At 36.2% G+C, this 25,529-nt stretch overlaps 1 protein-coding gene and 1 long non-coding RNA gene across 3 annotated transcripts in view; one reads left to right on the top strand and one right to left on the bottom strand.

Moving 5' to 3' along the window:
- The window catches only part of NUP54 (nucleoporin 54), a 28,648-nt gene that overhangs the window by 433 nt on the left and 2,686 nt on the right, over window positions 1-25,529 (top strand). Inside the window, exons 2-12 of one of the 2 annotated variants that reach the window (XM_023637935.2) lie at window positions 595-756; window positions 3,631-3,714; window positions 3,803-3,946; window positions 10,971-11,197; window positions 12,803-12,990; window positions 14,059-14,255; window positions 15,583-15,637; window positions 16,066-16,159; window positions 20,434-20,541; window positions 24,370-24,489; window positions 24,826-24,936. In XM_023637935.2, the coding sequence (XP_023493703.1) occupies window positions 595-756; window positions 3,631-3,714; window positions 3,803-3,946; window positions 10,971-11,197; window positions 12,803-12,990; window positions 14,059-14,255; window positions 15,583-15,637; window positions 16,066-16,159; window positions 20,434-20,541; window positions 24,370-24,489; window positions 24,826-24,936 (1,490 nt within the window). The remainder of the gene's footprint in view (window positions 1-594; window positions 757-3,630; window positions 3,715-3,802; window positions 3,947-10,970; window positions 11,198-12,802; window positions 12,991-14,058; window positions 14,256-15,582; window positions 15,638-16,065; window positions 16,160-20,433; window positions 20,542-24,369; window positions 24,490-24,825; window positions 24,937-25,529) is intronic. The other variant, XM_014738684.3, reaches the window with a different exon arrangement.
- Window positions 954-7,227, bottom strand: LOC138923632 (uncharacterized). Its single transcript, XR_011437536.1, has 3 exons — window positions 7,049-7,227; window positions 6,509-6,660; window positions 954-3,485 (listed from the first exon to the last, which is right to left on the bottom strand). It is a non-coding gene; the product is annotated as an uncharacterized lncRNA (long non-coding RNA).

Genomic DNA, 25,529 nt, shown 5'->3' on the forward strand with positions numbered 1-25,529 from the left:
GAGGAGGGGAGGCCTCTGGTCTGCCCCCTCGGCGCGAGACTTGGCTGAAGGACCCTGGGGTCTCGTGCCCGCGCGGAGACTTTCGGGGCTTCGGGAAAGGGCGGGCGGCGGCCCTCAGGAGGCCGCGGGGGACTCGAGGCCCGCCCTGGGGCTCGCACGGCGCGCGGGGGACCCCCGGGGCACTGTCGTTCCAGGGCTCGCTTCCCGCTGCCGGGGAGGCGGACTCGGAGAGAGCGGCGGCGGCTCTGCTGTCCGCGGGACGGAGACCGCCCTGCCCTCCCCTCCGCTCGGCCGGCTCCCGCCGCGGGCTCGGCGAGGATGGGGCTGCGGAGCCCCGCCGCTGCCCTGCGGCTGCCGCCGTCCTAGCCCGGCCCCTGCGGCCCTCGCGGGGGGACCGCCTGCTCCGGCCTCCTGGCCCCGCCGCTCCCGCGGTTACCCCGTTGAGAGCAAGTCAGGGTTTGTCTTTGTTCACTTCTGTGAAACCTCCTGCTGACTCTTTCTAATCCTTCTCGCTTTCTTTTCTTTTTCTTCTTCTCCCTCCACCCTTTTAAAATTTTGTTTGTTTGTTTTTTTTTTTGCCTACACGCCTATCAGGATTTGGTGGGCTTGAGACTGCCAACTCCACCGCCAGTGGGTTTAATTTTGGGGGTTTCGGATTAACTGCTAATCCTGCAGTGAACTTTAATATTGGGAATTTCGGTGTTTCTACTACCTCGGCGACTCCGTTCAATTTTGGTAACAGTCTGGCAAGTGCAGGTAGATACTGCGGGTCGTATGTGTAACGAATGTTGGGAGCTGGAGTCCAAGAATATTTTGTGGTTTCTCGGGTTTGGGAAAGAACAGTGACTTGTCTAATAAGGAAAGAAAATTCATCTCCTAATGTCGAATCAAAAACATTTGTATCAAGTTTTGACTGTCTTAAAAGATTTGGTTTGGGGAACTCTTGCAAGTTATAATGTTCCTTTGTTAAATTTGCGTTTAATTGAACAGAGTATACTTTCCAAGCGATAAGAATTTTGAATGGATTATTATTTTGAGTGGAATATATCTTCCAAACGATTAGCTATCTCTTTCAAAGTATAAGTTCAGCAGTTAGGCCCGTTTTCCTGGGATTCTTGGACTCCTGCAGTCATTTTTTCATTTTTCCTGCATCTTCCATTGGAATTTCATTTGATTGTCCTTGTGTTTCCCAAGAGAAACAAGTCTTATACGAACAGCAGTAACCTGTCTTATTTTTTAAACTGTATAATGACAATAGTGTATTTCTTTGGTCAACTCAGCAGATTAGGATACGTTTCTATAAGATACGTAATTATAGAAATAATCCCCAGTTCTTTACTGGATTTTTTGAGAAGTGATAAGAGAGAGCAATTTAATTTATCAGATAGCTTTGAGTTCCAAAAGGTAGGCTAGATATCTTTGCATTCAGAAAGGTAATTACAAAGATTTTAGTATTTATATGGATTGTTTGATGCTTGTTGGAAATTTTGCAAAACGTGAACTATAATGTGCGTGTGTGTATATATATAAATTTAAAATAGGTGTATACAATGACTCTATGAAAGTCTTGTTCCTCAGCTGCTCGTATATGAATTTATTGTCTCTAATCTTTTACATTATGCCACTTATGCCCATGCCAATTATATGCATTTGGTAAACATTTATTCCCTAGAACTTAACTGGGAAGTCTGATGTTTTGGACAGTCACTTGTTACTGCAGTATGAATATGACCTTGGCATCTGATTTGAAAACATTTTGAAGAATACTTGAAAATTCCAAAGATAAATAATCCATTATTATTAAGATATATTTAAAGTGATCACTGTCACTGTCGTTTGGTATATTTACTTTTTCCTGTTTGCTTAAAATTGGCACTGGGTGAAACAGAAACATTATTTTGAAATTTGTGTTTCCAAACAACGCCACCCAGCTCGTAATTAAATGACAATAAATAAAACTGTTGGGATATTTGCTTGATTTCATGTTCATTTGGAGTTATCACTGTTAAGTTTTGAGTTGTAATAATATAGCTGTGTTTTAACTACTTTTGTATGTGCTCATTACCTTAGCCTTCAGCAAAGGGCTGATAGAAATTCTTGTTTATTTTTTTATTTTGTATCCTTGCAGATCCACTATTATTAAAAAACATTTTAGGTATCATGGAGTATGATAAGATACAGACTAGTGCTTTTATCGTGTAGCCAATTCAGAATATATCTTAGTTTTTTTATGAAAGTGAGGAGTAATGAAAAAGATTAAAAACAATATTCACTACTTTAGATGATTTTATCAAAGTGTTTACAGTTACAGAACCTACAAGTAGAGTATTTGGTTGTGCCTATATGCAACATATAGTCTAGAGTAATTTTCCAAATCAGAGTTATATGATGACTATCAAAGGGTTGTTTTTCTTTCCTTCTTATATCTTTTATGTTACAATATTGATGAATCTCTGCCTCTTATACCAGAAGCATATGAGATTAAAAGCTAGAATCCCAGAAAACCTGTAGCATAACTCAGCACTAATAGTTCAAACATTTGTCTTAAAAGTCTTTTTGGCACCACATTAGTAATCAGGTAAAGAATGAACATAAGGAGAAAAACATAAGACAATTTTAGATTGTTAGGCTAGCATTCCATTCCCTTCATATGTCAAGTTAGATATGACTGAGATTAATTTCGCCCCTAGATTTATCTAAAAATGAAATTTGTGTGTCTGTCATAGTTGCCAAGTTGTGGGGCAGAGGCCTGGGATGGCTCTGCTCCTCTTCTGTGCCACTGCCTTTCACTTGGGGCTTTTTCCCCCCTTATCTCTTCCTTCAAGAAACACATTCTTGTTGTATAGAGGTCAGTATTTTGATATGTTTCCTTTGAAAAGTTGCTTAATATTGATGGAGACTAAATAGAAATATAAGCTAAAGTAGAATATAAATTAATTCACCAAAGCCAAGGGTGCAGACTGGCAACACAGTCTGCCCATATGATCTGCTTGGCACACTATTTTAAAAACATTTGAATTAGTTGCAAAAAAAAAATTGAATTAGGTTTAAGATTCTGGACATTTGACATGCAGAATGTAGATCTTCTATTTCTCTTGGGAAAATGGGCATATATAACACTACTAAACTGCCCTTCTGCCGCAGTGGTCTGCTGGGAGGTAGGAACTGCTGCCATTTTAAAAACTGTTCACATTGAACAGTTCCATCGGTCAGTAAACATCCATTCTACTTGACTCATTAATGTTATCAGCCTAAATCTTGTAGGTATTTGAATTTGTACCTGCTGCACTAAAAGTACATAGTCCTTTTAGAGTTTGTTAAATATGGCAGTAGGCTTAACGTGTTTTCTCAGCTGTAACTGTTAATCATTCCTTTAATTGAAGGGTATATATTGCATTGTGGTATTTCACTTTAAATACTTAGTCGCTTGTTTCTTGCAACATGTTGACTTCTTGATCAGTAGTATAGTTTTTAAAAAATTGATGCTGAAAGTAGAGAAAGGAAAAATTAGATCAATATATTTTGTCTTTATATGTAGCAATTTCTTATAAAAATAAGTTGAAAAAGAAATGACCTCTTATGTATACAAAAGATTCTTCCTTTCTATTTTATTTACCCTGTTTCAATCAGGCGGGTTTGGAGGCTTTGGGACAACCAGCACCACAGCAGGTTCTGCGTTCAGCTTTTCTGCCCCAGCGAACACAGGCACTACTGGTAAGCGGACAGGTCATTTGTAGAAGTAAGTGAGCTAGAGGGCAGATTTGTTTTTTTGACTTGTGCAATTTCTATTTTTCATTCAAAGGACTCTTTGGTGGCACTCAGAACAAAGGTTTTGGATTTGGTACTGGTTTTGGCACAACAACTGGAACTAGTACTGGTTTAGGTACTGGTTTGGGAACTGGACTGGGATTTGGAGGATTTAGCACACAGCAGCAGCAGCAAACTAGTAAGTATCCAAGGTTTTCATCTTACCTCAGATGTAAAACCATAACAATATGAAGTGCACTGTTCATAGTGGATATCTTTTTTTTGAAGAATTATATTATGTTCTACAGGATTCCAAAAGCTACTTCTCATGTTAATATATGATGATAGCAACTGGGGAGAAGACTGATTGGCATGATTAGGATTATAAGGCCTCTGTGTTTAGTATTATTCCATTTAATTTTTTGTTGTTGTTGCTAAAAATAACACAAATATAGAAAACTGCACAAAAGTACAACCTAATGAATTATATATAAGGTGAACACCCTTGTAACCACTGCCCATGTCAGGAGGTGGACCTTATCCAGCCTCTTCAGAAGCCCTCCACATTTCCCTCCTAGTCACTTCCCCATCAGAGGGACTGTCGTCAGGCCTTTTATTGTGATCACTTCCTTTTCTTTACAGTTTTGTCATTGAAGTGTGTAAATAGTATTGTTTAGTTTTATTTGTCTTAAATCTCTGTAAGTTCCCCTTTTAGCACTAACTCTTTCTTTTTTATTTGTTGAAAAAATCAAATCATTTGTCCTGTAGAGTTTTTCATTCAGGACTTTACTGATTGCATTCCTATGGTATTGTTTAACATACTCATTTGTTCTCTGTATTTCTTGTAAATTGGGTTGCGTCTTCGTTAGTGCCATCGAGTGGACTGGGTTCTAGCAAGCCTGTGTACAACAGAGTAGAACCATGGCCGGTCTTTTAGCACCATCCTCTCACCTTCCCATGCTATATCAGACAATGCTCCGCTGCTGTTCATAGAGTTTTCATGGCCATATTTTAGAAGTGGGTGGCCAAGTCCTTCTTCCTAGTGTGTCTTATTCTGGGAGCTCTGCTGAAACTTGTCCACCATGGGTGACCCTGTGGGTATTTGAAATACCGGTAACATAGCTTTCAGCATCACAGCAACACACAGCCGCCACAATGTGACATTTGACAGACAGGTGACGTGGTTCCCTGACCAAGAAAGGAACCCAGGATGCGGAGGTGAGAATGGTGGTGGGAGCACCGATTCTTAACCAGATTCTTAACCACTAGACCACCAGGGTTGGATCTAGGGGCTTATTTATGTTGATGGGTCAGTTCTTTGTTTGTTTGTTTGCAAGAGTACTTTACAAGTAGTGGTGTATTCTTTATCAAAAGGCATATAGGGGCCGGCAGGGTGGCACAGTGGTTAAGTTCATGCACTCTGCTTTGGCGGCCCAGGGTTCGCTGGTTCGGATCCTGGGCATGGGTCTAGACACTGCTTATCAAGCCATGCTGTGGCAGGCGTCCCACATATACGAGAGGAAGATTGGCACAGATGTTAGCTCAGGGCCAGTCTTCCTCAGCAAAAAGAGGAAGATTGGCAGCGCATGTTAGCTCAGGGCTAATCTTCCTCAAAAAAAAGGCATATAATGTCTGATTGTCTCTCTTTTTTGTGATGTTAGCAGCAGCCATTGGTGATCATTACCTAGATCCAGTAATTCACTAGGGGTTGCAAAATGGTATTATTCCAACCCTATGATTCCTTTTCCATTTATTTGTTGGAATACTTCTATGACGAGAAACTTTACCTCATCTACTATTTGGTTGATTATTTCCCTTTATTATTATTAGTGGGGTTTTTTTTGAGGAAGATTAGCCCTGAGCTAACATCTGCCGCCAATCCTCCTCTTTTTGCTGAGGAAGACTGGCCCTGGATCTGTGCCCATCTTCCTCTACTTTATATGTGGGACGCCTGCTACAGCATGGCATGCCAAGTGGTGTGTAGGTCTGCACCCAGGATCCGAACCGGTGAACCCTGGGCCACCGAAGCAGAATGTGTGAACTTAACTGCTGCACCAGCAGGCTGGCCCAACCATTTGCTATTTTTTAATCCATTGCAGTTATTATCCTTATTGATGCTTGAATTGTTCCATCTTTGGCCAGTGTGAGCCTCTTCAGGTTGGTTCCCAAGTCCTTTTGACACAAGCGTAGAATTAGCCTTTGATAGCTTCCTTACTAGCTGGTATGGCAATATATTCCAGAATTATCTTGTCTGGATTAATTTATTTAATTGTCACAAGAACCCTAGGAAATAGTATTCTTGTTATCTCCATTTTATAGGTGAAGAGAAGAAACAGAGATTGTGATTTTTCCATATACCTCCCAAGAAGTATTATAGAAACATAAATTCAAGTTCCTTGAATTCCTGTGTAATGCTGTTTTTGCTTTTCCACAGTCTGCTACCTCTTAAAATCACTTTTGTTTCATTTTTCTTAGGTAACTTGATTGAATGGCTAAAATTCATCCTACTCAGTCATTGAAGATTATGTAGTACTTCACAAAACATGAGTTTCAAGAATTCTCTAACCAAAAGGACAAATAGAATAGTGGTCTCAGAATTATTCTTTCTAGTGTTGTAATCATTTATCTTTTCTACTATCCTGCAAAAATACAAAGTATGATGGAAATCCAAGTAGTTAAGGAGAAGAAAGGAAAAATGAAGTTTTTTCTTTGTTTCTTGAAATAAAGTCTCTCAACTATAAGTTACTGTAGTTGCACTTACTTTTGTTAGGAAAAATGAGAATTTGAGTCTGGTGCTATTCGTTTTCAGAATGAAGGGGGCTCATTCAGTTCTGTAGTAGCCATTTATTGAGTGTATATTCTATGTCAGTGGTTGAATATATAAGATTGAAGACTGCAGTCCTTGCCCATAGTCTACAAGGAGATAGAATAATAAACATCCAATTAGACAGAATACTAAATATTCAATTATAAAAATATATCTATGTGAAAGTACCAAAGAGACCCATACAAGGTGCTATGGAATGCAGAGGAAGAGCTGGATCTTGAAGGAATTAGGCAGTTGGATAAAGTCGGAAAAGGGCATTCTGGGCAGAGGGAATCACATTGACAAAGGCATGAATGCATGGCATAGCATAATGAATTTGGGACCTCCTGCTGTAAGGAATTTGAGATTAATCTGCAAAGATTGTGGCACCATTGCCTTATTTTTAAACACCCTGCTTGTATGAGGTGCTTGCTAACTGCTACACCATCTCTGATACATCTAATCTCAGTGATCTGCTGACTTTCTGGATAGTACCTCTTATTCATTGAAAATTTTGGCAACTGGCTCTTAGTCTTGCTTTTCTTTTCAACTTCTGGCTTATTTTAGCTTCCACATGGCTATGTATTCAAACAGCCATGTCATCCACCTTTTATTCCAAAGACCTTCTCCATTTCTCTTTAGCTACAATTCTCACCCTGGACCTTGGCAACATCTGAAACTGTTCTAATTCCACAATCACCAATGTACACATTCCAAACCTATTGTTCTTTTAGCCTGCCTTTTCAGCTACTTCCACTAGAGCTATTCTTAGACCTCATTAGGATCTGCAGACCACTGACAGTTTCTGCTATTCCCTCAGCTTCTTCCTGTCTTAACTGTTCTCTCTAGCTTAGATTCTGTGTCCTTCCATTTCAGTCACTCTTGCCAATATGCTAAACTTCCTTGTCCTTATATCACATCTGCCAAAAAAAAAAAAAAACAACCCAAGACTGTGTAAGCCCAACTGTGTATCCGGATACTGCTTGAGAAAATCACAATATAGAAGATTGAATAGTACCTATAAATCTTGGGGTTTTCCTGTTTTTTCTCCTCAAATCTCCCCAGTACATAGTTGTGTATTTTAGTTGCGGGCCCTTCCAGTTGTGGCGCGTGGGACGCCTCCTCAGTGTGGCCTGATGAGCGGTGCCATGTCCACGCCCAGGATCCAAACCAGCGAAACCCTGGGCCACCGAAGTGAAGTGTGCGAACTTAACCACTCGGCCACGAGGCTGGCCCCAGTACCTGTAAATTCTTAATCACCAACCTAAGTTGGGGCCTCAACATTTCCTGGTAATCCTGCAAAGTTTCTATTTTCAGTTTATCCTCCCACTTTCTATAACAGTTATTTTAAACCTTTATTCTCTTTAAATCTCAGATTTCTCTGTTCTCACTTTTAGCACATGGCCTTCACCTCTACTTCAAAGGGAAAATAGACTCTCTCATTGTAATTCCTTCAACTTCCCACTACCAAACCTACTTATATACCTCCCTCTGCACTCATCTTTTTCTCTTTTCACCTGTGCTCTGTATCTCATATCCTCCCACCTTCTGGGGAGCCTTGTGCTATTGATTATTCTTCCCAGCAAACCACTCCCCCAAAAAAGAAATTCTTCACCTTCTCTCCCCAGGGATCCTTCTCATTCACATTAAACAATCTGAAGTTTCTTTTTTCTCAAAACAGTAACCACAAAACAAAACTAATCTTGCATCTCACTTCAGCTATCACTGTCTTCTCCCCTTCATAAACTACTTGAAATAGTTACAGAAGAGTGAGATCCCCTGCTTGCTGTCTTCTGTTACCTATTAGCCCACACTAATTTGGTTGCTATTTTCTTTACTCAAATAGTTAAGGTCATTAATCATCTCAAATCCAGTGAAGACTTACCATTCTTTAATTATGAAGAATTCTAACACAAAAGTAGAATAGTAAATACTAAAATGACCGCACGTCCTACCAAATCGATTCAACAAAAGTCAGAAATTTGCTACACTTGTTTTAGTTATCGCCTTTTTCCTTTTTTTTTTTGATTGTTGAAGTGCTTTAAAGCAAATCCCAGGCATGTCATTTCACCCTTACTTTACTATACTTCTCTCTTTAACAACAGACATCATTCCAGCTCACAGTTAATTCCTTGGTATCATCTAATACTCAGTCCTTAATCAGATTTCCCCATGTCTCAGTAAAGTTTTCTTCAGTTGCTTGGTTCAAATCATGATCCAAACAAGGTCCACACATTCATTTTCTTGTTATGTCTCTTAAGGGTTTTCTTTAGTGTGGAGAATTCCCCACTCTTTTTTTCTCCCTCATGAATTGTTGCAGAACTGGGCCAGTTGTCCTGTGAAATGTCCCCCATTCTAAATTTGTTTGTTTCCTTGTTGTATCATTTAACTTTATCCTCCATATTTCTGGTAAATGAAGTTAGCTTTAGGTACTTTATTAGATTCAAGTTTGACTTTTTAGCATGAATACTGTGCAGGTGGTGCTGTGTGCTTCCTATTGCATCATGTTAAGAAGCTGTCCCTCTTTAGTGATGCTAAGATTGGTCACTGGGTTCAGGTGGTGAAACTGATCTGTCTTGTGAAGTTCTCCATCGGTATTTAACCTAATGGCTTCATTCACTGATGGTTATTGCCTCAATCAGTTATTTTATTAGGGGTTGCAAACTAGTGATTTTCTAATTCTGCCCTCAGTTCTACACTAAAATTCCTCTGTAAAAGGTTTTCTTTATCCCCCTTGCTTGGTCACCCTGAAATACAGTTTCTATAGGAAAGGCAGGATAAATTCTTTCTTTTTACTTGACAATTTTTGTAAAAAGTTGTTGGTGGCCTGATTATTTCCAGTGGTGTCCAAGGAGTTGAGGTTTTTTAAATTTTTGATCTTTTAAAAATTGCCATTTTCATTGCATGAGCTTTAATAAATTGAATGTTTGAGTTGGTTGCATTCATTATTCTTTTTGAGGCTCAGATTGTCACATTTTTGGCCACTGTGAGCCCTTAACTTGCGTGATACCAGTCTATTTTTTTCCTGCCTTATTGTTCAGTACTCCCTGTTGCTCCCTGCTCCTCCTCTTTGCCACAGAGATTTTGTGCATGCTGATCATCTTTGCCCCTACCCCATGGCCTGGCTGACTACTTCCTTTTAGGCCTTAGCTGAAGTTCTAATGGGACAGCCTTCTCTTGACCCCTCTCAGGCTTGATTAGCTCCTCATTTAGTACTCTCATAGCCTCTGTACTTCTCTGAGACACTTATCAATTGTTAATATTTGTTTGATATGCTTAGTTTCTTTAAAGAACCTGTTTTATTTACCACTGTATCCTTAGTATTGAGCTCTATGTCTGACACTTAATGGGTACTCAATATTTGTTGAATGAATGAATGAAAGTATGTATGTATATAGTATGATATATAAAACCAGGAGAGACTGTATTGTCAGGAAGTTTGAGAAGAGCTTTTCAAGGAGGATATGTGTTCAATGAAAGCTGAAGATTTTCTTTGGAGGCTGAAGGAATAATCAACAGCCCTGAGAAGGGTCCTGAGAAGGTAGAAAGGTATGAGAAGTCTAATATGCTATGGCGTGAAAAGAGTCTATTGGATTTTGTAATTTGAGTTCCTCGATACCTTCCAGCTGGCGAACTCTAAGTAGACTAGTGTGGCTGTAATCCAGTGTGAAGTAAAGCGTAAAAGGAGAGGCTGAATGTAAATCAGTATAGCTCATAGTTTGTTTATCTCACTTAAAAGTTGAGGAAAATAAAGCCTAGGGATTTCTTGGCCAAGACTGCAGCATGAGCTTATAATAAACCAGGATTCAAGTCTTCTGGCTTCTAATCCAGTTCTCTACAATTTTCATATACAGTCATGTGTTGCTCAACGATGGGGATATGTTCTGAGATATGTGTCATTAGGTGATTTTGTCATTCTGGGATCATAGGGTATACTTACACAAGCCTAGATGGTATAGCCTACTACACACCTAGGCTATATGGTACTAATCTTATGGGGCCACCGTCAAGGTGTTGGCATGGCCTTGTTACTTCCAGAGGCTCTAGGGGAAAATACCTTCCCTTGCTTTGTCCAGCTTCTGGAGTTTCTTTGCATTTCTTGGCTTGTAGCCCCTTCCTGCATCTTCAAAGTCAGCAGCATAGCATCTTCAAATCTTACTTTGACTCTAACCTCCCTTTTCCCTAATAAGGACCCTTATGATTATGGTGCGCCCACTCTGATAATCCAGGATAATCTCAATTTAGTCTCTTAATTTAATCACATCTGCAGAGTCCCTTTTGCTATGTAAGGTAACATATTTATAGGTTCTGGGGATTAGGATGTGGACATCTTTGGGAAAGGGCTTTATTCTGCCTACCATACCTAGGATCTGAATTGATTCTTTTTTGAAATACTAATTTTGGGGTGCATTTTTAGCATTAGGTGGTCTCTTCAGTCAGCCTACACAAGCTCCTACCCAGTCCAACCAACTGATAAATACTGCAAGTGCTCTTTCTGCTCCAACGCTGTTGGGAGATGAGAGAGATGCTATTTTGGCAAAATGGAATCAACTGCAGGCCTTTTGGGGAACAGGAAAAGGATATTTCAACAATAACATTCCACCAGTGGAATTCACACAAGAAAATCCCTTTTGCCGATTTAAGGTATTAATATTGCTTTAGATATTTACTTAAAGAGTATATGTAAGAGTGAATATGATATTTGGATTAAAATAATACCAAGAAAACAACTGCTTGGTTTTTTAGTACTCTTTGAACATGGTACAACTATACTTTTGTTTTACAAATACAGAAATTACAAAATTGAAGTGATTCTTAGAAATATGTGATTGAAGGTGACCAGAATATGACTGAAGGAAGATGTGACTAGAATGTAATTTAAAACTGAGGAAAAAACGTTAACAGTAGGAGAATCGTCTGCTTGGCACCTATAAAGGGGAGACCCCAAACTAGAATTTAGTAGTATTCATCTACATTGTTCAAGAAAGTACAGCCTAACCAGCAGACAGCAGTATCTGTTCTGCTTGGCATGTATAATCCTATTGTCACTATTGTAGTTGGATGCCAAAGCCACTGAAACAATATAGTCCATTTTCTTTGTTCTGATTTCATGCCTACCAAAGAATCTTCTCATTTCAATTTGACTTCTCAGAGATTCTGTTCATCAGCCCGTGAGAATATTTAGGTTAGCTTGGAGGTGTATTTCTCATAACAAATTAAGGTATTGCAATCTTGTTTATACTTGAGCCTCTCTTGAGTTTTGGTGGCCTGCCAGTCTCTTAAACCTAATCAATGTGTACGTAAGTGTTTGGAGCTGCAAGGCTGAGGATCAGACCCTTGAACATGGTTAAACAACAAAAAGTGACCAGCCTATCTGGTTAGAGAACATCTCTTTATCTCATCACTTTAACAAAAGGAAAGTATATCTTTTGAGTGTATATACTTGAAATTTTAATAATTTTGGTTAGTGACTAAGTCACTTTTTCTAAGTGACTAAGTTACAGTAGACATAGATTGAATATAACAATTTAATTTTTTCTTTTTTAAAGTTGATTTTAACATACACATGGTAAAATGCATGAAGAACTAATCTAGAGTGAATTTAAATTTTTAAAGTGTTATAACTGATGACAAAAGAGAAAAAGCTTCTATCTAAAGGAGTAATTCTTTAGAAAGGTATAGTTTGTCAAGTTTAACATTATGTAAAAAACTAAACTGTTTCATAAAGTTTTGTATTATGTGAAGCCATAAAATGATGTAGACATTCTTTATAGTATTTGTAAGGTATCAATGTTATTATTGTACTTTAAAAGTATTTATTTAGTAAATCATTTCCTTTTATATCTAAAACTTAGTTTAAGATTCCATGAGTCAGATACACAATAAAATAAATTATATTTTGGTCATGATGTTTGGAGTAATTTTTATAATAACATGCAAAGTTGTTTCAGAAGTGTTCAAAAACACTCAACAATAATGGTATCAGAGTTTTTCAGAGGAGAAAGCTATTTAGTTATGCTGTTGAAGAGAAAATTTTAATTTCACTCCATAAGTTTATGTTATTCTTGGGTAAAATAGTTTTTCTTTATAATTGTGCGACCTCCTAGGGCACAGAGTGGTGGAAAGAATCATTATTCCCTTCATTATCAGGCATTAAGCTGTTTTCTTGTTTTATTGAGCTGTTAATGTTAACACCTGACTTAAGATCTGTACATATTTTTTATATCGTTTATTTTGTCATTTCAACAGGCAGTAGGTTATAGTTGTATGCCCAATAATAAAGATGAAGATGGGCTAGTGGTTTTAGTTTTCAACAAAAAAGAAACAGATATTCGAAGCCAGCAACAGCAATTGGTAGAATCATTGCATAAAGTTTTGGGAGGAAACCAGACCCTTACTGTAAATGTAGAGGGTATTAAAACATTGCCAGATGATCAGTAAGTATACATTAAATATACTATTTGTTTCTGTGTGCCTTGGTCCAAAGAGAGTGATCAACAGTATTTTTGTTGCTAAAGCACAAATGAAATCTCAGAGCAGAATATTTTTTCTCAGCTAATAATTATTCAGTATTTATAGACGCATTTGTTTAAAAGCTTTTTTCTTTTTCTTGTTTTTTTGAGGAAAATTAGCCCTGAGCTAACATCTGCTGCCAATCCTCCCCTTTTTGCTGAGGAAGACTGGCCCTGAGCTAACATCCGTGCCCATCTTCCTCTACTTTGTACGTGGGATGCCTACCACAGCATGGGGTGCCAAGCGGTGCCATGTCCGCACCCGGGATCCGAACCGGCGGATCCCGGGCCACCGAAGCAGAATGTGCGCACTTAACTGCTGCACCACCGGGCCGGCCCCTAAAAGCTTTTTTCTTAATCTTGGATTTCTTAACTTGTTAGATGCTAATAATTTCTTAGGTTTTTCATTCAGAAACAGAAGAAACATTAATCACATCTGTGTGCAGATCAAGGGCCACAAAGACATTATTGGAAAGTTTTAACTGATTACTATTTATGTTCATTCATGGATAAATATTGATTGATTAACTTCCCTTGACTTATGTATAATTTTATACTTAGTGGCAAGACATTTACTTTAGGATATTTTGTGTTAGAAGAATTATTATTATTAGTGAGATATAATAACTGAAATTAGATTTTACTTCTTGCTCTTAATTGCAGTGAAGCAACCAATGAACTTCAACAGAATCTCCAAAGTACTTCTTAATTCTGGAAAAAATAATAAATAACATTTACATAGGACTTTGCAGCTAAGCAAACCTTTTACAGATACTACTTTATTTGCCTATCTGATTTTAACTTTATCATTTAAGTTTATTTACAAGTAAGGGTTCCTTATTTTCTAATTTTAAGAAAAAAATATTTTAATTCCCTTCTAAAACAACCATGTCTGAATTCAGCTAGCATCCTTCTAAAATCACATGCTGCACTGATATTTGTGGCTATGAGTTATGTGCTCCATATTTTATAAGTTGGTTATTTTTCCCTCAGGACAGAAGTTGTCATTTATGTTATTGAGCGTTCTCCAAATGGTACTTCAAGAAGAGTTCCAGCTACAACACTATATGCCCATTTTGAACAAACTAATATAAAAACGCAGTTACAGCAACTTGGTGTAACCCTTTCTATGACTAGAACAGAACTTTCTCCTGCACAAATCAAACAGCTCTTACAGAATCCTCCTGCCGGTATGTTTCTAGAGTCATAGAATCGAGGAAATGAAAGATTTAGAAATATACACTTCCCCTGTTTGGAGACGTGTTGGTTGGTTTAATGTTAGTAAAACCAGTATCAGCTTGTCACATGTCTGCTTATTTGGGGCACAGTTTTGGATGTTTTTATTGTATTAATTCATTTGTGTAGTATTTTTTATTATAGCTAATATGTTTGTTAGAAATTTTGGGAAATGAACTAACGGAAAATAGTTCATAATCCATTTACCCAAAGGCAATTCACTTGTAATACTTTGATTTTTTTCCCTAGCTTATCTCTTACTTTAACTGAGTATTCAAGTAAAACCTGGATGTGTTCTTAGCATAAACGATTCTAAGTGGTATAACCAGATTGACTGTATGACAGATCCTCTACCTCTCTTCCGCAGAACTAACTATTAGTAACGTATTGTACTCTATTAGTCCTTTATTCATGAGCTTAATAGAAGCTTATGTCCATGGAAGTCCGTAAAAAAACTGGAGTCTGCAGTGTACATTTACTGCAGTTGGCCTTTCACTTTACAGTATTTCTTAGTACTTTCCCTGTCAGTACATGAAAGAAAATCTTATTCTTTTTAAAAACTACATGGAATGCCATGGATGTACCTTACTTCACTTAACCTCTAGGTTGTTTTCACCTTTTCACTATTATAAACTATGCAACAATTTTAACATCCTTATAAATATATGTTAGAACACATGGGTATTTTTTTTAGAATAGATCTCTGAAATTTTTGAGTCAAAGATTATGTATGCTTTATATTTGTTAGATACTGCCAAATTGCTCTCCAAAGATCTACCATTTACATTCATAACAGAAATGTGTTATTTTTCTCATTTTTCCCTAATATTTTCTCATTTTGCTTTATTTTTGCCAACAATGGAGATTATCAGTCTTTTTAATTTTGCCACTCTTACGGCAAAAAATTAATAGTTCTTTTCATTTGCATTTCCCTGATACTAGTAAAGTTGTATGTTTATTAGCCACGTTTATATTTTTTGTGAATTACCTATTCATGTCCTTTGCCCATTTTCTGTTAGATTTTTTGTCTTCCTTATTTATATAAGGAGCTCTTTCTGTATTCTGGAGGTTAATCTATTATTCCAAAGGTTATAGATATTTCCTTTGTCTATATTTTTAGCTTTATCCTACAAAAATTTTTATTTTTGTAGTCGTCGTATTTGACATTTTTTGTTATAGCTTCTGGGTTTTGTGTCTGACCTTAGGAAAGCTTTTCCCATACAAATATTATAAAAATGGAAAATAGTTTCTTTTAGAAACAATATTTCTTCTTTGTGGTAGGTGTTGATCCTATTATTTGGGAACAAGCCAAGGTGGATAACCCTGATTCTGAAAAGTAAGTGTATCTTCATCTTGTTTTCGTATGAGAACTAATATTTGCTACTAGGGAAGCAAATAAATGCAAGCTATTAATTATAATTCTTACATTTGAGGTGAGTTTATTTTCATTGCTTCTCAAAGAACGTCAGCTACGGTAAGGCAGCACAGTGTGGTGAAGACATTGAAATCTGAGTACCAGTCCCCTAATTATATTTGTATTTAATAGTGCAATTTTTGACTAAACTGTATTTCTTCATTTGTAAAATAGGGAGGTTCAATAAAATTTCCATGTTGTAACATTATTGAATTCATAGTTATAGATCTGCCTTTGAACTCTAGAAATTTAATGTGAAATTATATGAATGTTATTATGAAAACCTTCACTTCTTGTATTTTATAAAAATAGGCTTAAGGTCTGAAAATTGACCACTTGCATTTCTTCAGGTTAATTCCTGTACCAATGGTTGGTTTCAAAGAACTTCTTCGAAGACTGAAGGTTCAAGATCAGATGACTAAGCAACATCAGACCAGATTAGATGTAAGCATTTAGTTTCATTCTCTGGCCTTGGGCATAGTAAAAGGGATTGTAGACATTTCTTTTTACCATGTGTATTATTATTTTGTCTTACAGGGAAACAATATAGTGTACACTGCAAATTAATAATTATGGTTCTATACAACTACTTTATTATAGAGCCCCCGAAATCATGTAAATCTGATATGATATGTTTTAACAAGGAATTTAGAATTGTTGACTTAGCAAATTAGACTATCATTTCTGTCTCCAGCCAGAGAATGCATATTATTTTCCTTATTAAATACTTTTATTTATGGGGCCTTATGAAAAATGAAGGCTACAATTATGATTCTTTATGTTGTCATAATATAACTGTAGGTTAATGAAGCAAATTTAAATTATTAAATGCTTAAATCTACTTAATATTTTATTTTATAAAGTAAACTTTTGTAGTAAAGGTTCTTAAAGGTCACCTCCAAGTTCTCTTATATGGAATTCCTGATGAGACATTCATTCAGACTCTGAGTCATGAAAAGCTTACTGTTTTATGAAGCAACCCATTTTATTACCACCTAGCTCTAACTGATAGAAATTCTCTTTCTTACACTGATGCAGTATCTGCCTTGGTATAATTTACACCCATTTTCTCTGGCGTTGCTTTGTAGCTAATTACTGTGCTCCCTATGACAGCCCTACAGCTGTTTGATCATCATAATTACCCTTCCTTTTTCGTACTCTCTTCTCTGGCTAAAAATTCCGGCATGGTTTTGCATGTGACATGATTTCCAGACCCTTCATTATCTTAGACTGGATGTACTGAATTTATCAGCATCACTTTTAAAATGAGTTGCCCACAGTACTATAAATGGAGTGTGACCAAAGTTCTTCAAAATAAGACCAAAGCAGCTATTAATCTCTCTAGGTTTTTGTCAGTCTTGCTAGATGTTTGTCAATTTCCTTGATCTTTTCAAAGTAGTTGTTTTTGGTTTCATTGATTTTCTCCAGTTTTGTTTATAATTTTATTAATTTCTGTAACCATTTCCTTTATTCTGCTTGCTTTGGGTTTTTTCCCCCTTCTTTTCCTAGTTTCTTTAAGTAGCAGTTTAGGTTATTAATTTAAGACCTTTCTTCTTTTCTAATATAAGCATTTAATGCTATTAATTTCCTTCTAAGCACTGCTTTACCTGAACCCCACAAATTTTGGTATTGTTGTATTTTCATCTTTGATCCATTCAAAATATTTTCTAATTTCCCTTGGGAGTTGTATTTGTTCGGTTTTTTGACTAATGGGTTATTTAGAAGTTATGTTTCATTTCCAAGTGTTTGGAGATTTTCCTGTTATTCTGTTATTGATTTCTAGTCTAATTCTATTATGATCAGAGAACTTTGTATGATTTCAACTCATTTACTTTTGTTAAGGTTTTGAACCCATGTGCTTTTGAAAAGAATGTGTATCCTGCTGTTCTTTGGTGGAGTTTTCTCTTGGTGTTGGTGAGACCCATTTGGTAGATGGTTCAGTTCTATATTCTTGTTGATCTCTCTGCTAGTTCTGTTGTGAGAGGAGAGTTGAAGTCTCCAGCTATAATAGTGGATTTGTTTTTTCTCCTTTCAGTTCTATCAGTTTTTGCTTCATGTATTTTGAGGGTCTGTTGTTAGGTACATACATATCTAGGATTGTTATGTTTTCTTGGCAGATTTACCTTTTATTATATAAAGTCCCCTTTATCCCTGGTAATTTTCTTTGCTCTGAAGTCCACTTTCTCTGATATTAACATAAAGCCACTCTCGCTTTCTTTTGATTGGTGTTTGTATGGTCTCTCTTTTTCCATCTTTTTACTTTTAACCTATCTTCATATTTGAGGTGAGTTTTTTGTAGACAGCATAAAGTTTGGATTTAGGCATACCATTTTATTGTTTTCTGTTCCCTCTGTTTTTTATTCATATTTTCTCTTCTCTGCCTTCTTTTGGGTTATTGGACATTTTTTAGCTTTCTATTTTTAATTTATTGCCATTTCAACGACCAGTTTTTTTAGTGGTTGCTCTAGGGCAGTAGTTCTCAGTGGGAGGTTGTGGTGGTGATGATTTTGTCCCCCAGGGCACATTTGGCAGTGTCTGGTGATTTGTTCCATTGTCACAACTGAGGGAGTGCTATAGGCATCTAGTGGGTAGAGGCCAGGATGCTGATAAATATCCTAGAGTGTACAGAACAGTGAGCGCCCCTGCAACAAAGAATTATCTGGCCCAAATTAATAGGGCTAAAGTTGAGGAAACCTTCTCTAGATATTAGAATGTATCCCCTTACACCAGAGCTAATAGGTTTTTCTTGGAGCAGTCAGCTTGATGCTCACTTCCAGGTTTTGGGCTCTGCTGAAACCAGACTGGGAGATGCCTGAGGGAAAAAACTGGTAAGCTCACCACCAGTTCAATGTTACTTCAAATTTTTGTCTCTTTCCCCATCCTCCTGCCACTATTTATTTTTCAGAGTCCTCAAATAGTTGCCCATGCATTCTGTTCAAGTTTTATAGCTATATTCAGTTGGGGAGGTAGAGTGGCATGTACTTAGCCCATCTAGTCCAGAATCAAAATATTTCATATCTTTTCTTTAGTGAATTTTAGGAGTTCATCATTTAATCTAGATTTTAATCTCTAGTCTGTTTATAACATTACAGATATCTCCTACTTTCTCATCTTTCTGGTAACTCTTGTCTTTGGTGTCCTTAGTTGAACAGGAAACCTTAATTTTAATGTAATGTTATCCCGTCAATTCTTTGCCTTGTGTTTTCTTTTTTGGGAATTTGCTTAAGAACTCATTCTTCACCCCAAGGTCTAAGAGTCTCCTACAGTTTTTCCCTAATATTTTAGAGTTTAAGCTTTCACATTTGAGTCTTCTGTGCTCATGGATTTCGACTTTATATATATATATTAACTGGTATGAACCCAACTTTCTCTAAATAGTGGGTCAATTTTTCCAATGTCATCCACAAAAAACTGCTGTTTTCCCCAATGATTTATCAAACCAGGTTCCCATTTATATGTGATGTAGTCTCTTATCTTAAATCAGTTTCATAGTGTTTTTACTTTTATGGCTTTGTAATATCTTAATATGTGGTAGAGTGAATTTCTAATCTTTGTTGTTCTCTTCTAAGTTATTAGAGCTCTTTATGGATCTTTATTCTTTTGTAACAGTTTTAGAATCAGTTTGTCAAAAATGCTAGAGTTTTAGTTGGAACTGCATTTAATGTAGAAAATTGAATCTTAATAATATTAAATTATTCCATTATGAACACGTTTCTTTACTCATTGAGGTCTTTTATGTCCTTTGAAATAGTTTTAAAATATTTTTAAAAATCTTGTGCATTCTTTGAGTTAATTCCTAGATTATTTTAGTGTTTGTCAATAAATACTGTTGAATGGTAACGTTTTTCCTTAGTTACTGCTGATATAGAAGAATACAATAATTACTCTTATGTCTGGAAGCCCTGCCGACTTTTCAAAACTGGAATGGCAAGGGTGTCTGGGTTACATAATATAAACCATGGCCACCTGATTTTGTCCCTTGAGCAAGGCCTGGCATTGTAAAGTTGCCTTAAAAGGTGACATGTGCAGGTAGACAGGCTAAAATATGTCTTGCACAACCTTCTTACCCTCTTAGAACATTTCAATATAAGCCAATACCATAGAATGATTAATTATGACAAGAACAATTATGGGATTAATTCTGATTGGGAAGCTTTAATGAAATGGGATTTTAACTCAATCTGTAAGTTTAAGACTTCATAAGGCAGAACAGTGGGATTTCAGGCCAACCAAAGAGCAAATCAAAGATTCAGAGGCATAAAAATGTATTTGGTTGTGTAATTAATATCTTTCATTTTCCCCTCTACTTTGGTAGCTCCCTCCAAAGTATTCTGTAACAGTTAATACTAGAGTATACTATGCTTTCCAGAAGTAGTTAGATTTAATTGTGTATTAAGGCCCCTCTTGGATGTTACTTTATAGATCTTAACTTTTTCTATTCATGGCCTGGTTGTTGGCTTTGTTCCATTAATAGTGCTTCAAATTCCTTCATAGTTGTTTTATTTTTCTGTAAATTTTGCCTCATCACTAAATTTCCTAGGGCTCTAAAAATCTTTGAATGGTACTTTTTAATTTTTAGATGTACAACAGGGAAAGTGTTCATATTTTGAGAGAGGAATCTCAGGCTCATCTTAAAATTAGACTTTGCATATAGGTAAACTTGATAAATAGTTGTGATATCAGTTGGATTTACCTTAAAATAATTTTTTTAAAAACAGATAATATCTGAAGATATTAGTGAATTACAGAAGAATCAAACCACAACTATGGCCAAAATTGCACAATACAAGAGGAAACTCATGGACCTTTCCCATAGAACCTTACAGGTAGTAATTTTGAATTTTTTTCCAACATTTATAAGACTGTATGGTGATAAAAGTGTTAAATATAGATTTTTGCCATAGGAAAAAAAGACTAATGGAAGTAATAATAGTCTGAAACTGAAAGAAACAAACTTTCTCAGTGAAGTTGGAGAAGAGGTCTCACAGGATTGGGTAAAGAAAGTAAAAATATTCTAAAATTCACAACCTATTGAGAGGATGGGGGAAAGCAGTGAAGAAATAAATCATCTTGGTGCAAGGAAAGCATGCATGAGATCACTGAATCTGGTTTTCATAAATATAGTAGAAAAATATAATTTTGATTATTGAGTGCTAGAAAAGGGAGTGTAGCCATTAATGGATGAAAAACAACAATAGAGCTTCCAAATTAACAGGAGGAAATAAAAGAAAAATAGCAACAAAAACTGAAATCATGAAAACAGAAACATTACATATCAGAATCAAGGGGATACAGCAAAAGCTCTACGCAGAAGAAAACTTATGGCCTTAAAATACATTTTAAAATACAAATGCAGAAAATAAGGAACTTGATAGTCATCTTAAGAATTTAGAAAAAAGACTATCAGGATAAGTCAAAAGAAACCAGTAAGAGAAATAAAGATGACATGAAATGAGGGAAACAAAAAAATTAATCACAATACAGAGAATAAATTGAAAAGCTGTTTCTTTGAAAAGACCATTAAAATAGCTAAACATCTCATGAGTCTGAAGAAGGAAAAGAAAAATTAGTGAGAAAAGGAGAATTACCACTGATATACAGAACAGAATGAGAAAATCATGCAATTCAGGGCAACAAATTTGGAAGCTGGAGGAAATAATGATTTTCTGGCAAAATTGAAATTAGCAAAATAAATCTACAGAGAAGTAAAAATCTTAAATAGACCATAGCTGTAGAAGGAATTGGGAAAGTTATTAAAGATCAACCATGGAAAAAAGCATCAAGCCAGGTATTTTCATTGCTGAATTTTGTCTAACCACTGAAGAGCTAATTCCAAGGTTACTTTGATTATTCCAGACAAAAGGAAAAATATAGACAGCTTCCTCAGTTTTTAAAAGCACCTTTTACTGAGATATCATTCATATACCATACAATTTACCCATTTAAAGTATACAATTCAGTGATTTTTGGTAGATGCAGTCTTGTGCAACTATCACCACAATCAATTTTAGCACATTATCACCAGCCAAAAAAGGAATTCCATGCCCATTAGCAGTTACTCCCCATTTTCATCCCCAACCCCCCAGCCCTAGGCAACCCCTTCCTGTCTCTGGATTTGCCTGTTCTGGACAGTTCATATAAATGGAATCATGATATGTGTTCGTTCGTGACTAGCTTCTTTCATGAAGCATAATGTTTTCAAAGTTCATCCGTGTTGTAGCGTGTAACAATACTTCATTCCTTTTTATTTCAGAATAATATTCCATTGTATGAATATACCAAATTTTATCAGTTGATGAACATTTTGGTTGTTTCCACTTTTTGGCTATTATGAATAATGTTGCTGTTAACACTTGTGTACAAGTGTTTGTGTGGACATATGGTTTCCTTTTTCTTGGGTACATAAATCTAGGATTGGAATTGCTTGGTCATGTGGTAACTCTGTTTAACTTTTTGAGGAATTGCCAAACTGTTTTCCAAAGCAGCTACGTCGTTTCACATCTCTGTTTTTAGTACCCCCCCACCCCAAATAGAAATCTATAAACAGATATTTCTAATAAGTAGAGATGCAAATTTATGCTAATTAAAAGAAACCAGACTTAAAGGCTCCATATGGCATAATTCCATTTATATGACATTATGCAAAAAGCAAAACTAGAAACAGATAACACATCAGTTGTTGCGAGGGGCAGGAGGTGAGGGGACAGGAGTGACTCCAAGGGACAGGAGAGAACTATCTGGGATGGTGGAAATGTACTTTTCTTTTTTTCCTTAAGGAAGATTAGCCCTGAGCTAACATCCACCACCAATCCTCCTTTTGCTGAGGTAGATTGGCCCTGAGCTAACATCTGTGCCCATCTTCATATGTTTTATATGTGGGACGCCTGCTGCAGCGTGGCTTGTTAAGCGGTGTGTAGGTCTGCACCTGGGATGTGAACTGGCAAACCCCGGGCCACTGAAGCCGTGTGCGCTAACTTAACAGCTATGCCACCAGGCCGGTCCCAGAAATGTTCTGTATCTTGATTGTGGTGATAGTAACATGACTGTGTTCATCAAAATTCATAGAACTGTACACCTAAAAAGGGTGAATTTTGTTGTTTGTGTTTTTGTTGTATTATCGTACAAGGATGTGTATGATAATCCTTATGATAATGCATCCTTATCAAATTCTAAAGGAATATACTTGGACTAAGTAAGGTTTGTTTCAGGAATCCAGGGTTGGTTCTATAACAGAAAATATATCAACATAATTTATCATATCAACATGTGAAAAGAGAAATATATAATAAAGACTGTTACCAAAAATGAACAGCAAATACTCTAAGAAGCAAAGCACCAAAATCACATTCAGAAACTAAACCCTGATACCCAATATTATTATTCAGTGTAATCTTGGAGGTTTTCATAAACAGAATGAGCCAAGGTAATTAACTAATATAATATAAAAGAGATTAAATTATCTTTCTGCTGATAACATGATTCTATGTGTAGAAAATCCAAGGGAATAAACCATAGAATTAATGTGGTAAGATGGCTAGATACAAAGTAGATGTACAAAAATCAGCATTTCTTCATACCATTAATGGAAATCAGAAAAGAATCCATTCATTATGATGAAAAAACTGTAAAATACTTAGGAATAAATTTATGAGGAAAGTACAAAATCTGAATTAAAGTCTCTGGAAAGATAAACCATATTCTTAGATGAGAAGACAACATCCACTTTATAAAATTTATAAATGAATTACAACTTAAGAATTGATGAAACTCTAAGTTTGTAAAGAAGGATAAGTGTTTTGAGGGTAGCTTCTAGGGGAACAAAAAAAATAGTGAAGGGGACTTGCCTTAGCAAATTTTAAGACCTATTTTACAAAAGCTCTTGTAATCAGATCAGTGTGGGATTGGCATAGGATTGGACATAAAGATCCATAGAACAGAAGAGAGAATTCAGAAATAGATGCAAATATATCTTAAAATTTAATGACAGGTGTATTTCAATTATGTGGGTTTATTTAATAAATAATGCTGGAGTAACTAGCTATTCATCTGAAAAAAATAAAACTGGACCACTGTTTCACACCATGTATAAAAATCAGGTGTATTAAAGACTTAACACTAAGAAATCTGAGACTACAAGTACAGCCTAGGGATTGGAAAGACTTTTGGCCAGAAAGCCAGAAACTATAAAACAAAATTGACTACAGAAGACTTACAAAATTTTGTTTAGCAAAAGATACCAGAAGCCATTTGTCAATAGTCAAGTGACAGATTTCAGAGAAAGAAAATCATACCCAGCAATCTCATTCTTGGTGGTCTGTACCAGTAAAGAAAGATACATACACAACAATGTTTATTGCAGCATTGCTCATAGTGTCAAAACTAAGAACAAAATATATGCCCCTCAACAGAGGAGTACTTGAATAATTAATAATGTATGAAAAATTGTGCAACAATTAAAAATAAATTAGAGGCATATGTCACGTACTAATGTAACTTGCCTAATAGAAATGGACAAATGTAATTCAAATCTTGAACTTTCACAAGTTCTAGTATTGTTAGTATGTATTCAGCTGACTTCTTTGAACTGATTGTAATAAAATTACATAACTGAAAAGAGATGATTCTATTTGTATTGGTGGGTTTTCTTTGTATAGGTCCTAATCAAACAGGAAATTCAGAGGAAGAGTGGGTATGCCATCCAAGCTGATGAAGAACAGTTGCGAGTTCAGCTAGACACAATTCAGTGTGAACTAAATGCACCTACTCAGTTTAAGGTGAGCATTTAAAAGACCATAAAGCTAGAATTTGTTTTAGGTGGATCTGCAGAGAAATGTTAATTGGTCTTCAAAAAGCAGAATTTTGTATACTTGTTTTTATTAAGTATTCTCTTTAATTAAAACTTTCTTTCCTAAAGTATAGACAGGAGTCTATAATCATTATGTTTTTGGCTTTGTTTTAATGTTTCAAATAATATGCTGAGGGAGAATTAGACACCTTTAACAGAAGGTGTTAAAAGAATAATCTCTTTTATATCTCTTTAAATAAAATAATCTCCTTTAGAAGTTGCTGCTGTTGTTAGCAGTAGTAATTTAACTCAGTTTTACTTTTAGGGCCGACTAAATGAACTGATGTCCCAAATCAGGATGCAGAATCATTTTGGAGCAGTCAGATCTGAAGAAAGATATTACATAGATGCAGATCTGTTACGAGAAATCAAACAGGTAAGTCTTGCACTAGAGTATACTTCTAAAAAGGTGAATTCACCTTCATTAGAACGGCTGTTATCCAAAAAAACAGAAAATAAGTGTTGACAAGGATGTGGAGAAAATGGAACCCTTGTGCATTGCTGATGGCAATGTAAAATGGTGTGGCTGCTGTGCAAAAGAGTTCCTCAAAAAATTAAACATAGAACTACCATATGATCCAGCAGTTCTACTTAGAGGTATATCCCTATACGAGGATTGAAATCAGGGACTCAAACAGATATTTGTACACCTATGTTCATAGCATTATTCAGAATAGCCAAAATGTGGAAACAACCAAAGTGTCCATGGATGGGTGAATAAAATATGGTACATACAAACAATGGATTATTATTCAGCCTTAAAACAGAAAGAAATTCTGACACACTACGACATGGATGAACCTTGAAGAAATTACGCCAGGTGAAATAGGCCAGTTTAAAAGGACAATTATGTTTCCTCTTATATGGGGCACCTAGAATAGTCCAATTCAGAGAGAACAGACTGGTGGTTGCCAGGGGCTAAGGGGGGGGAGAATGGGGAATTAATGTTTAATGGATATAGAATTTTAG

This window comes from Equus caballus, chromosome 3, assembly GCF_041296265.1.
Source record: "Equus caballus isolate H_3958 breed thoroughbred chromosome 3, TB-T2T, whole genome shotgun sequence".
NCBI lineage: Eukaryota > Metazoa > Chordata > Mammalia > Perissodactyla > Equidae > Equus > Equus caballus.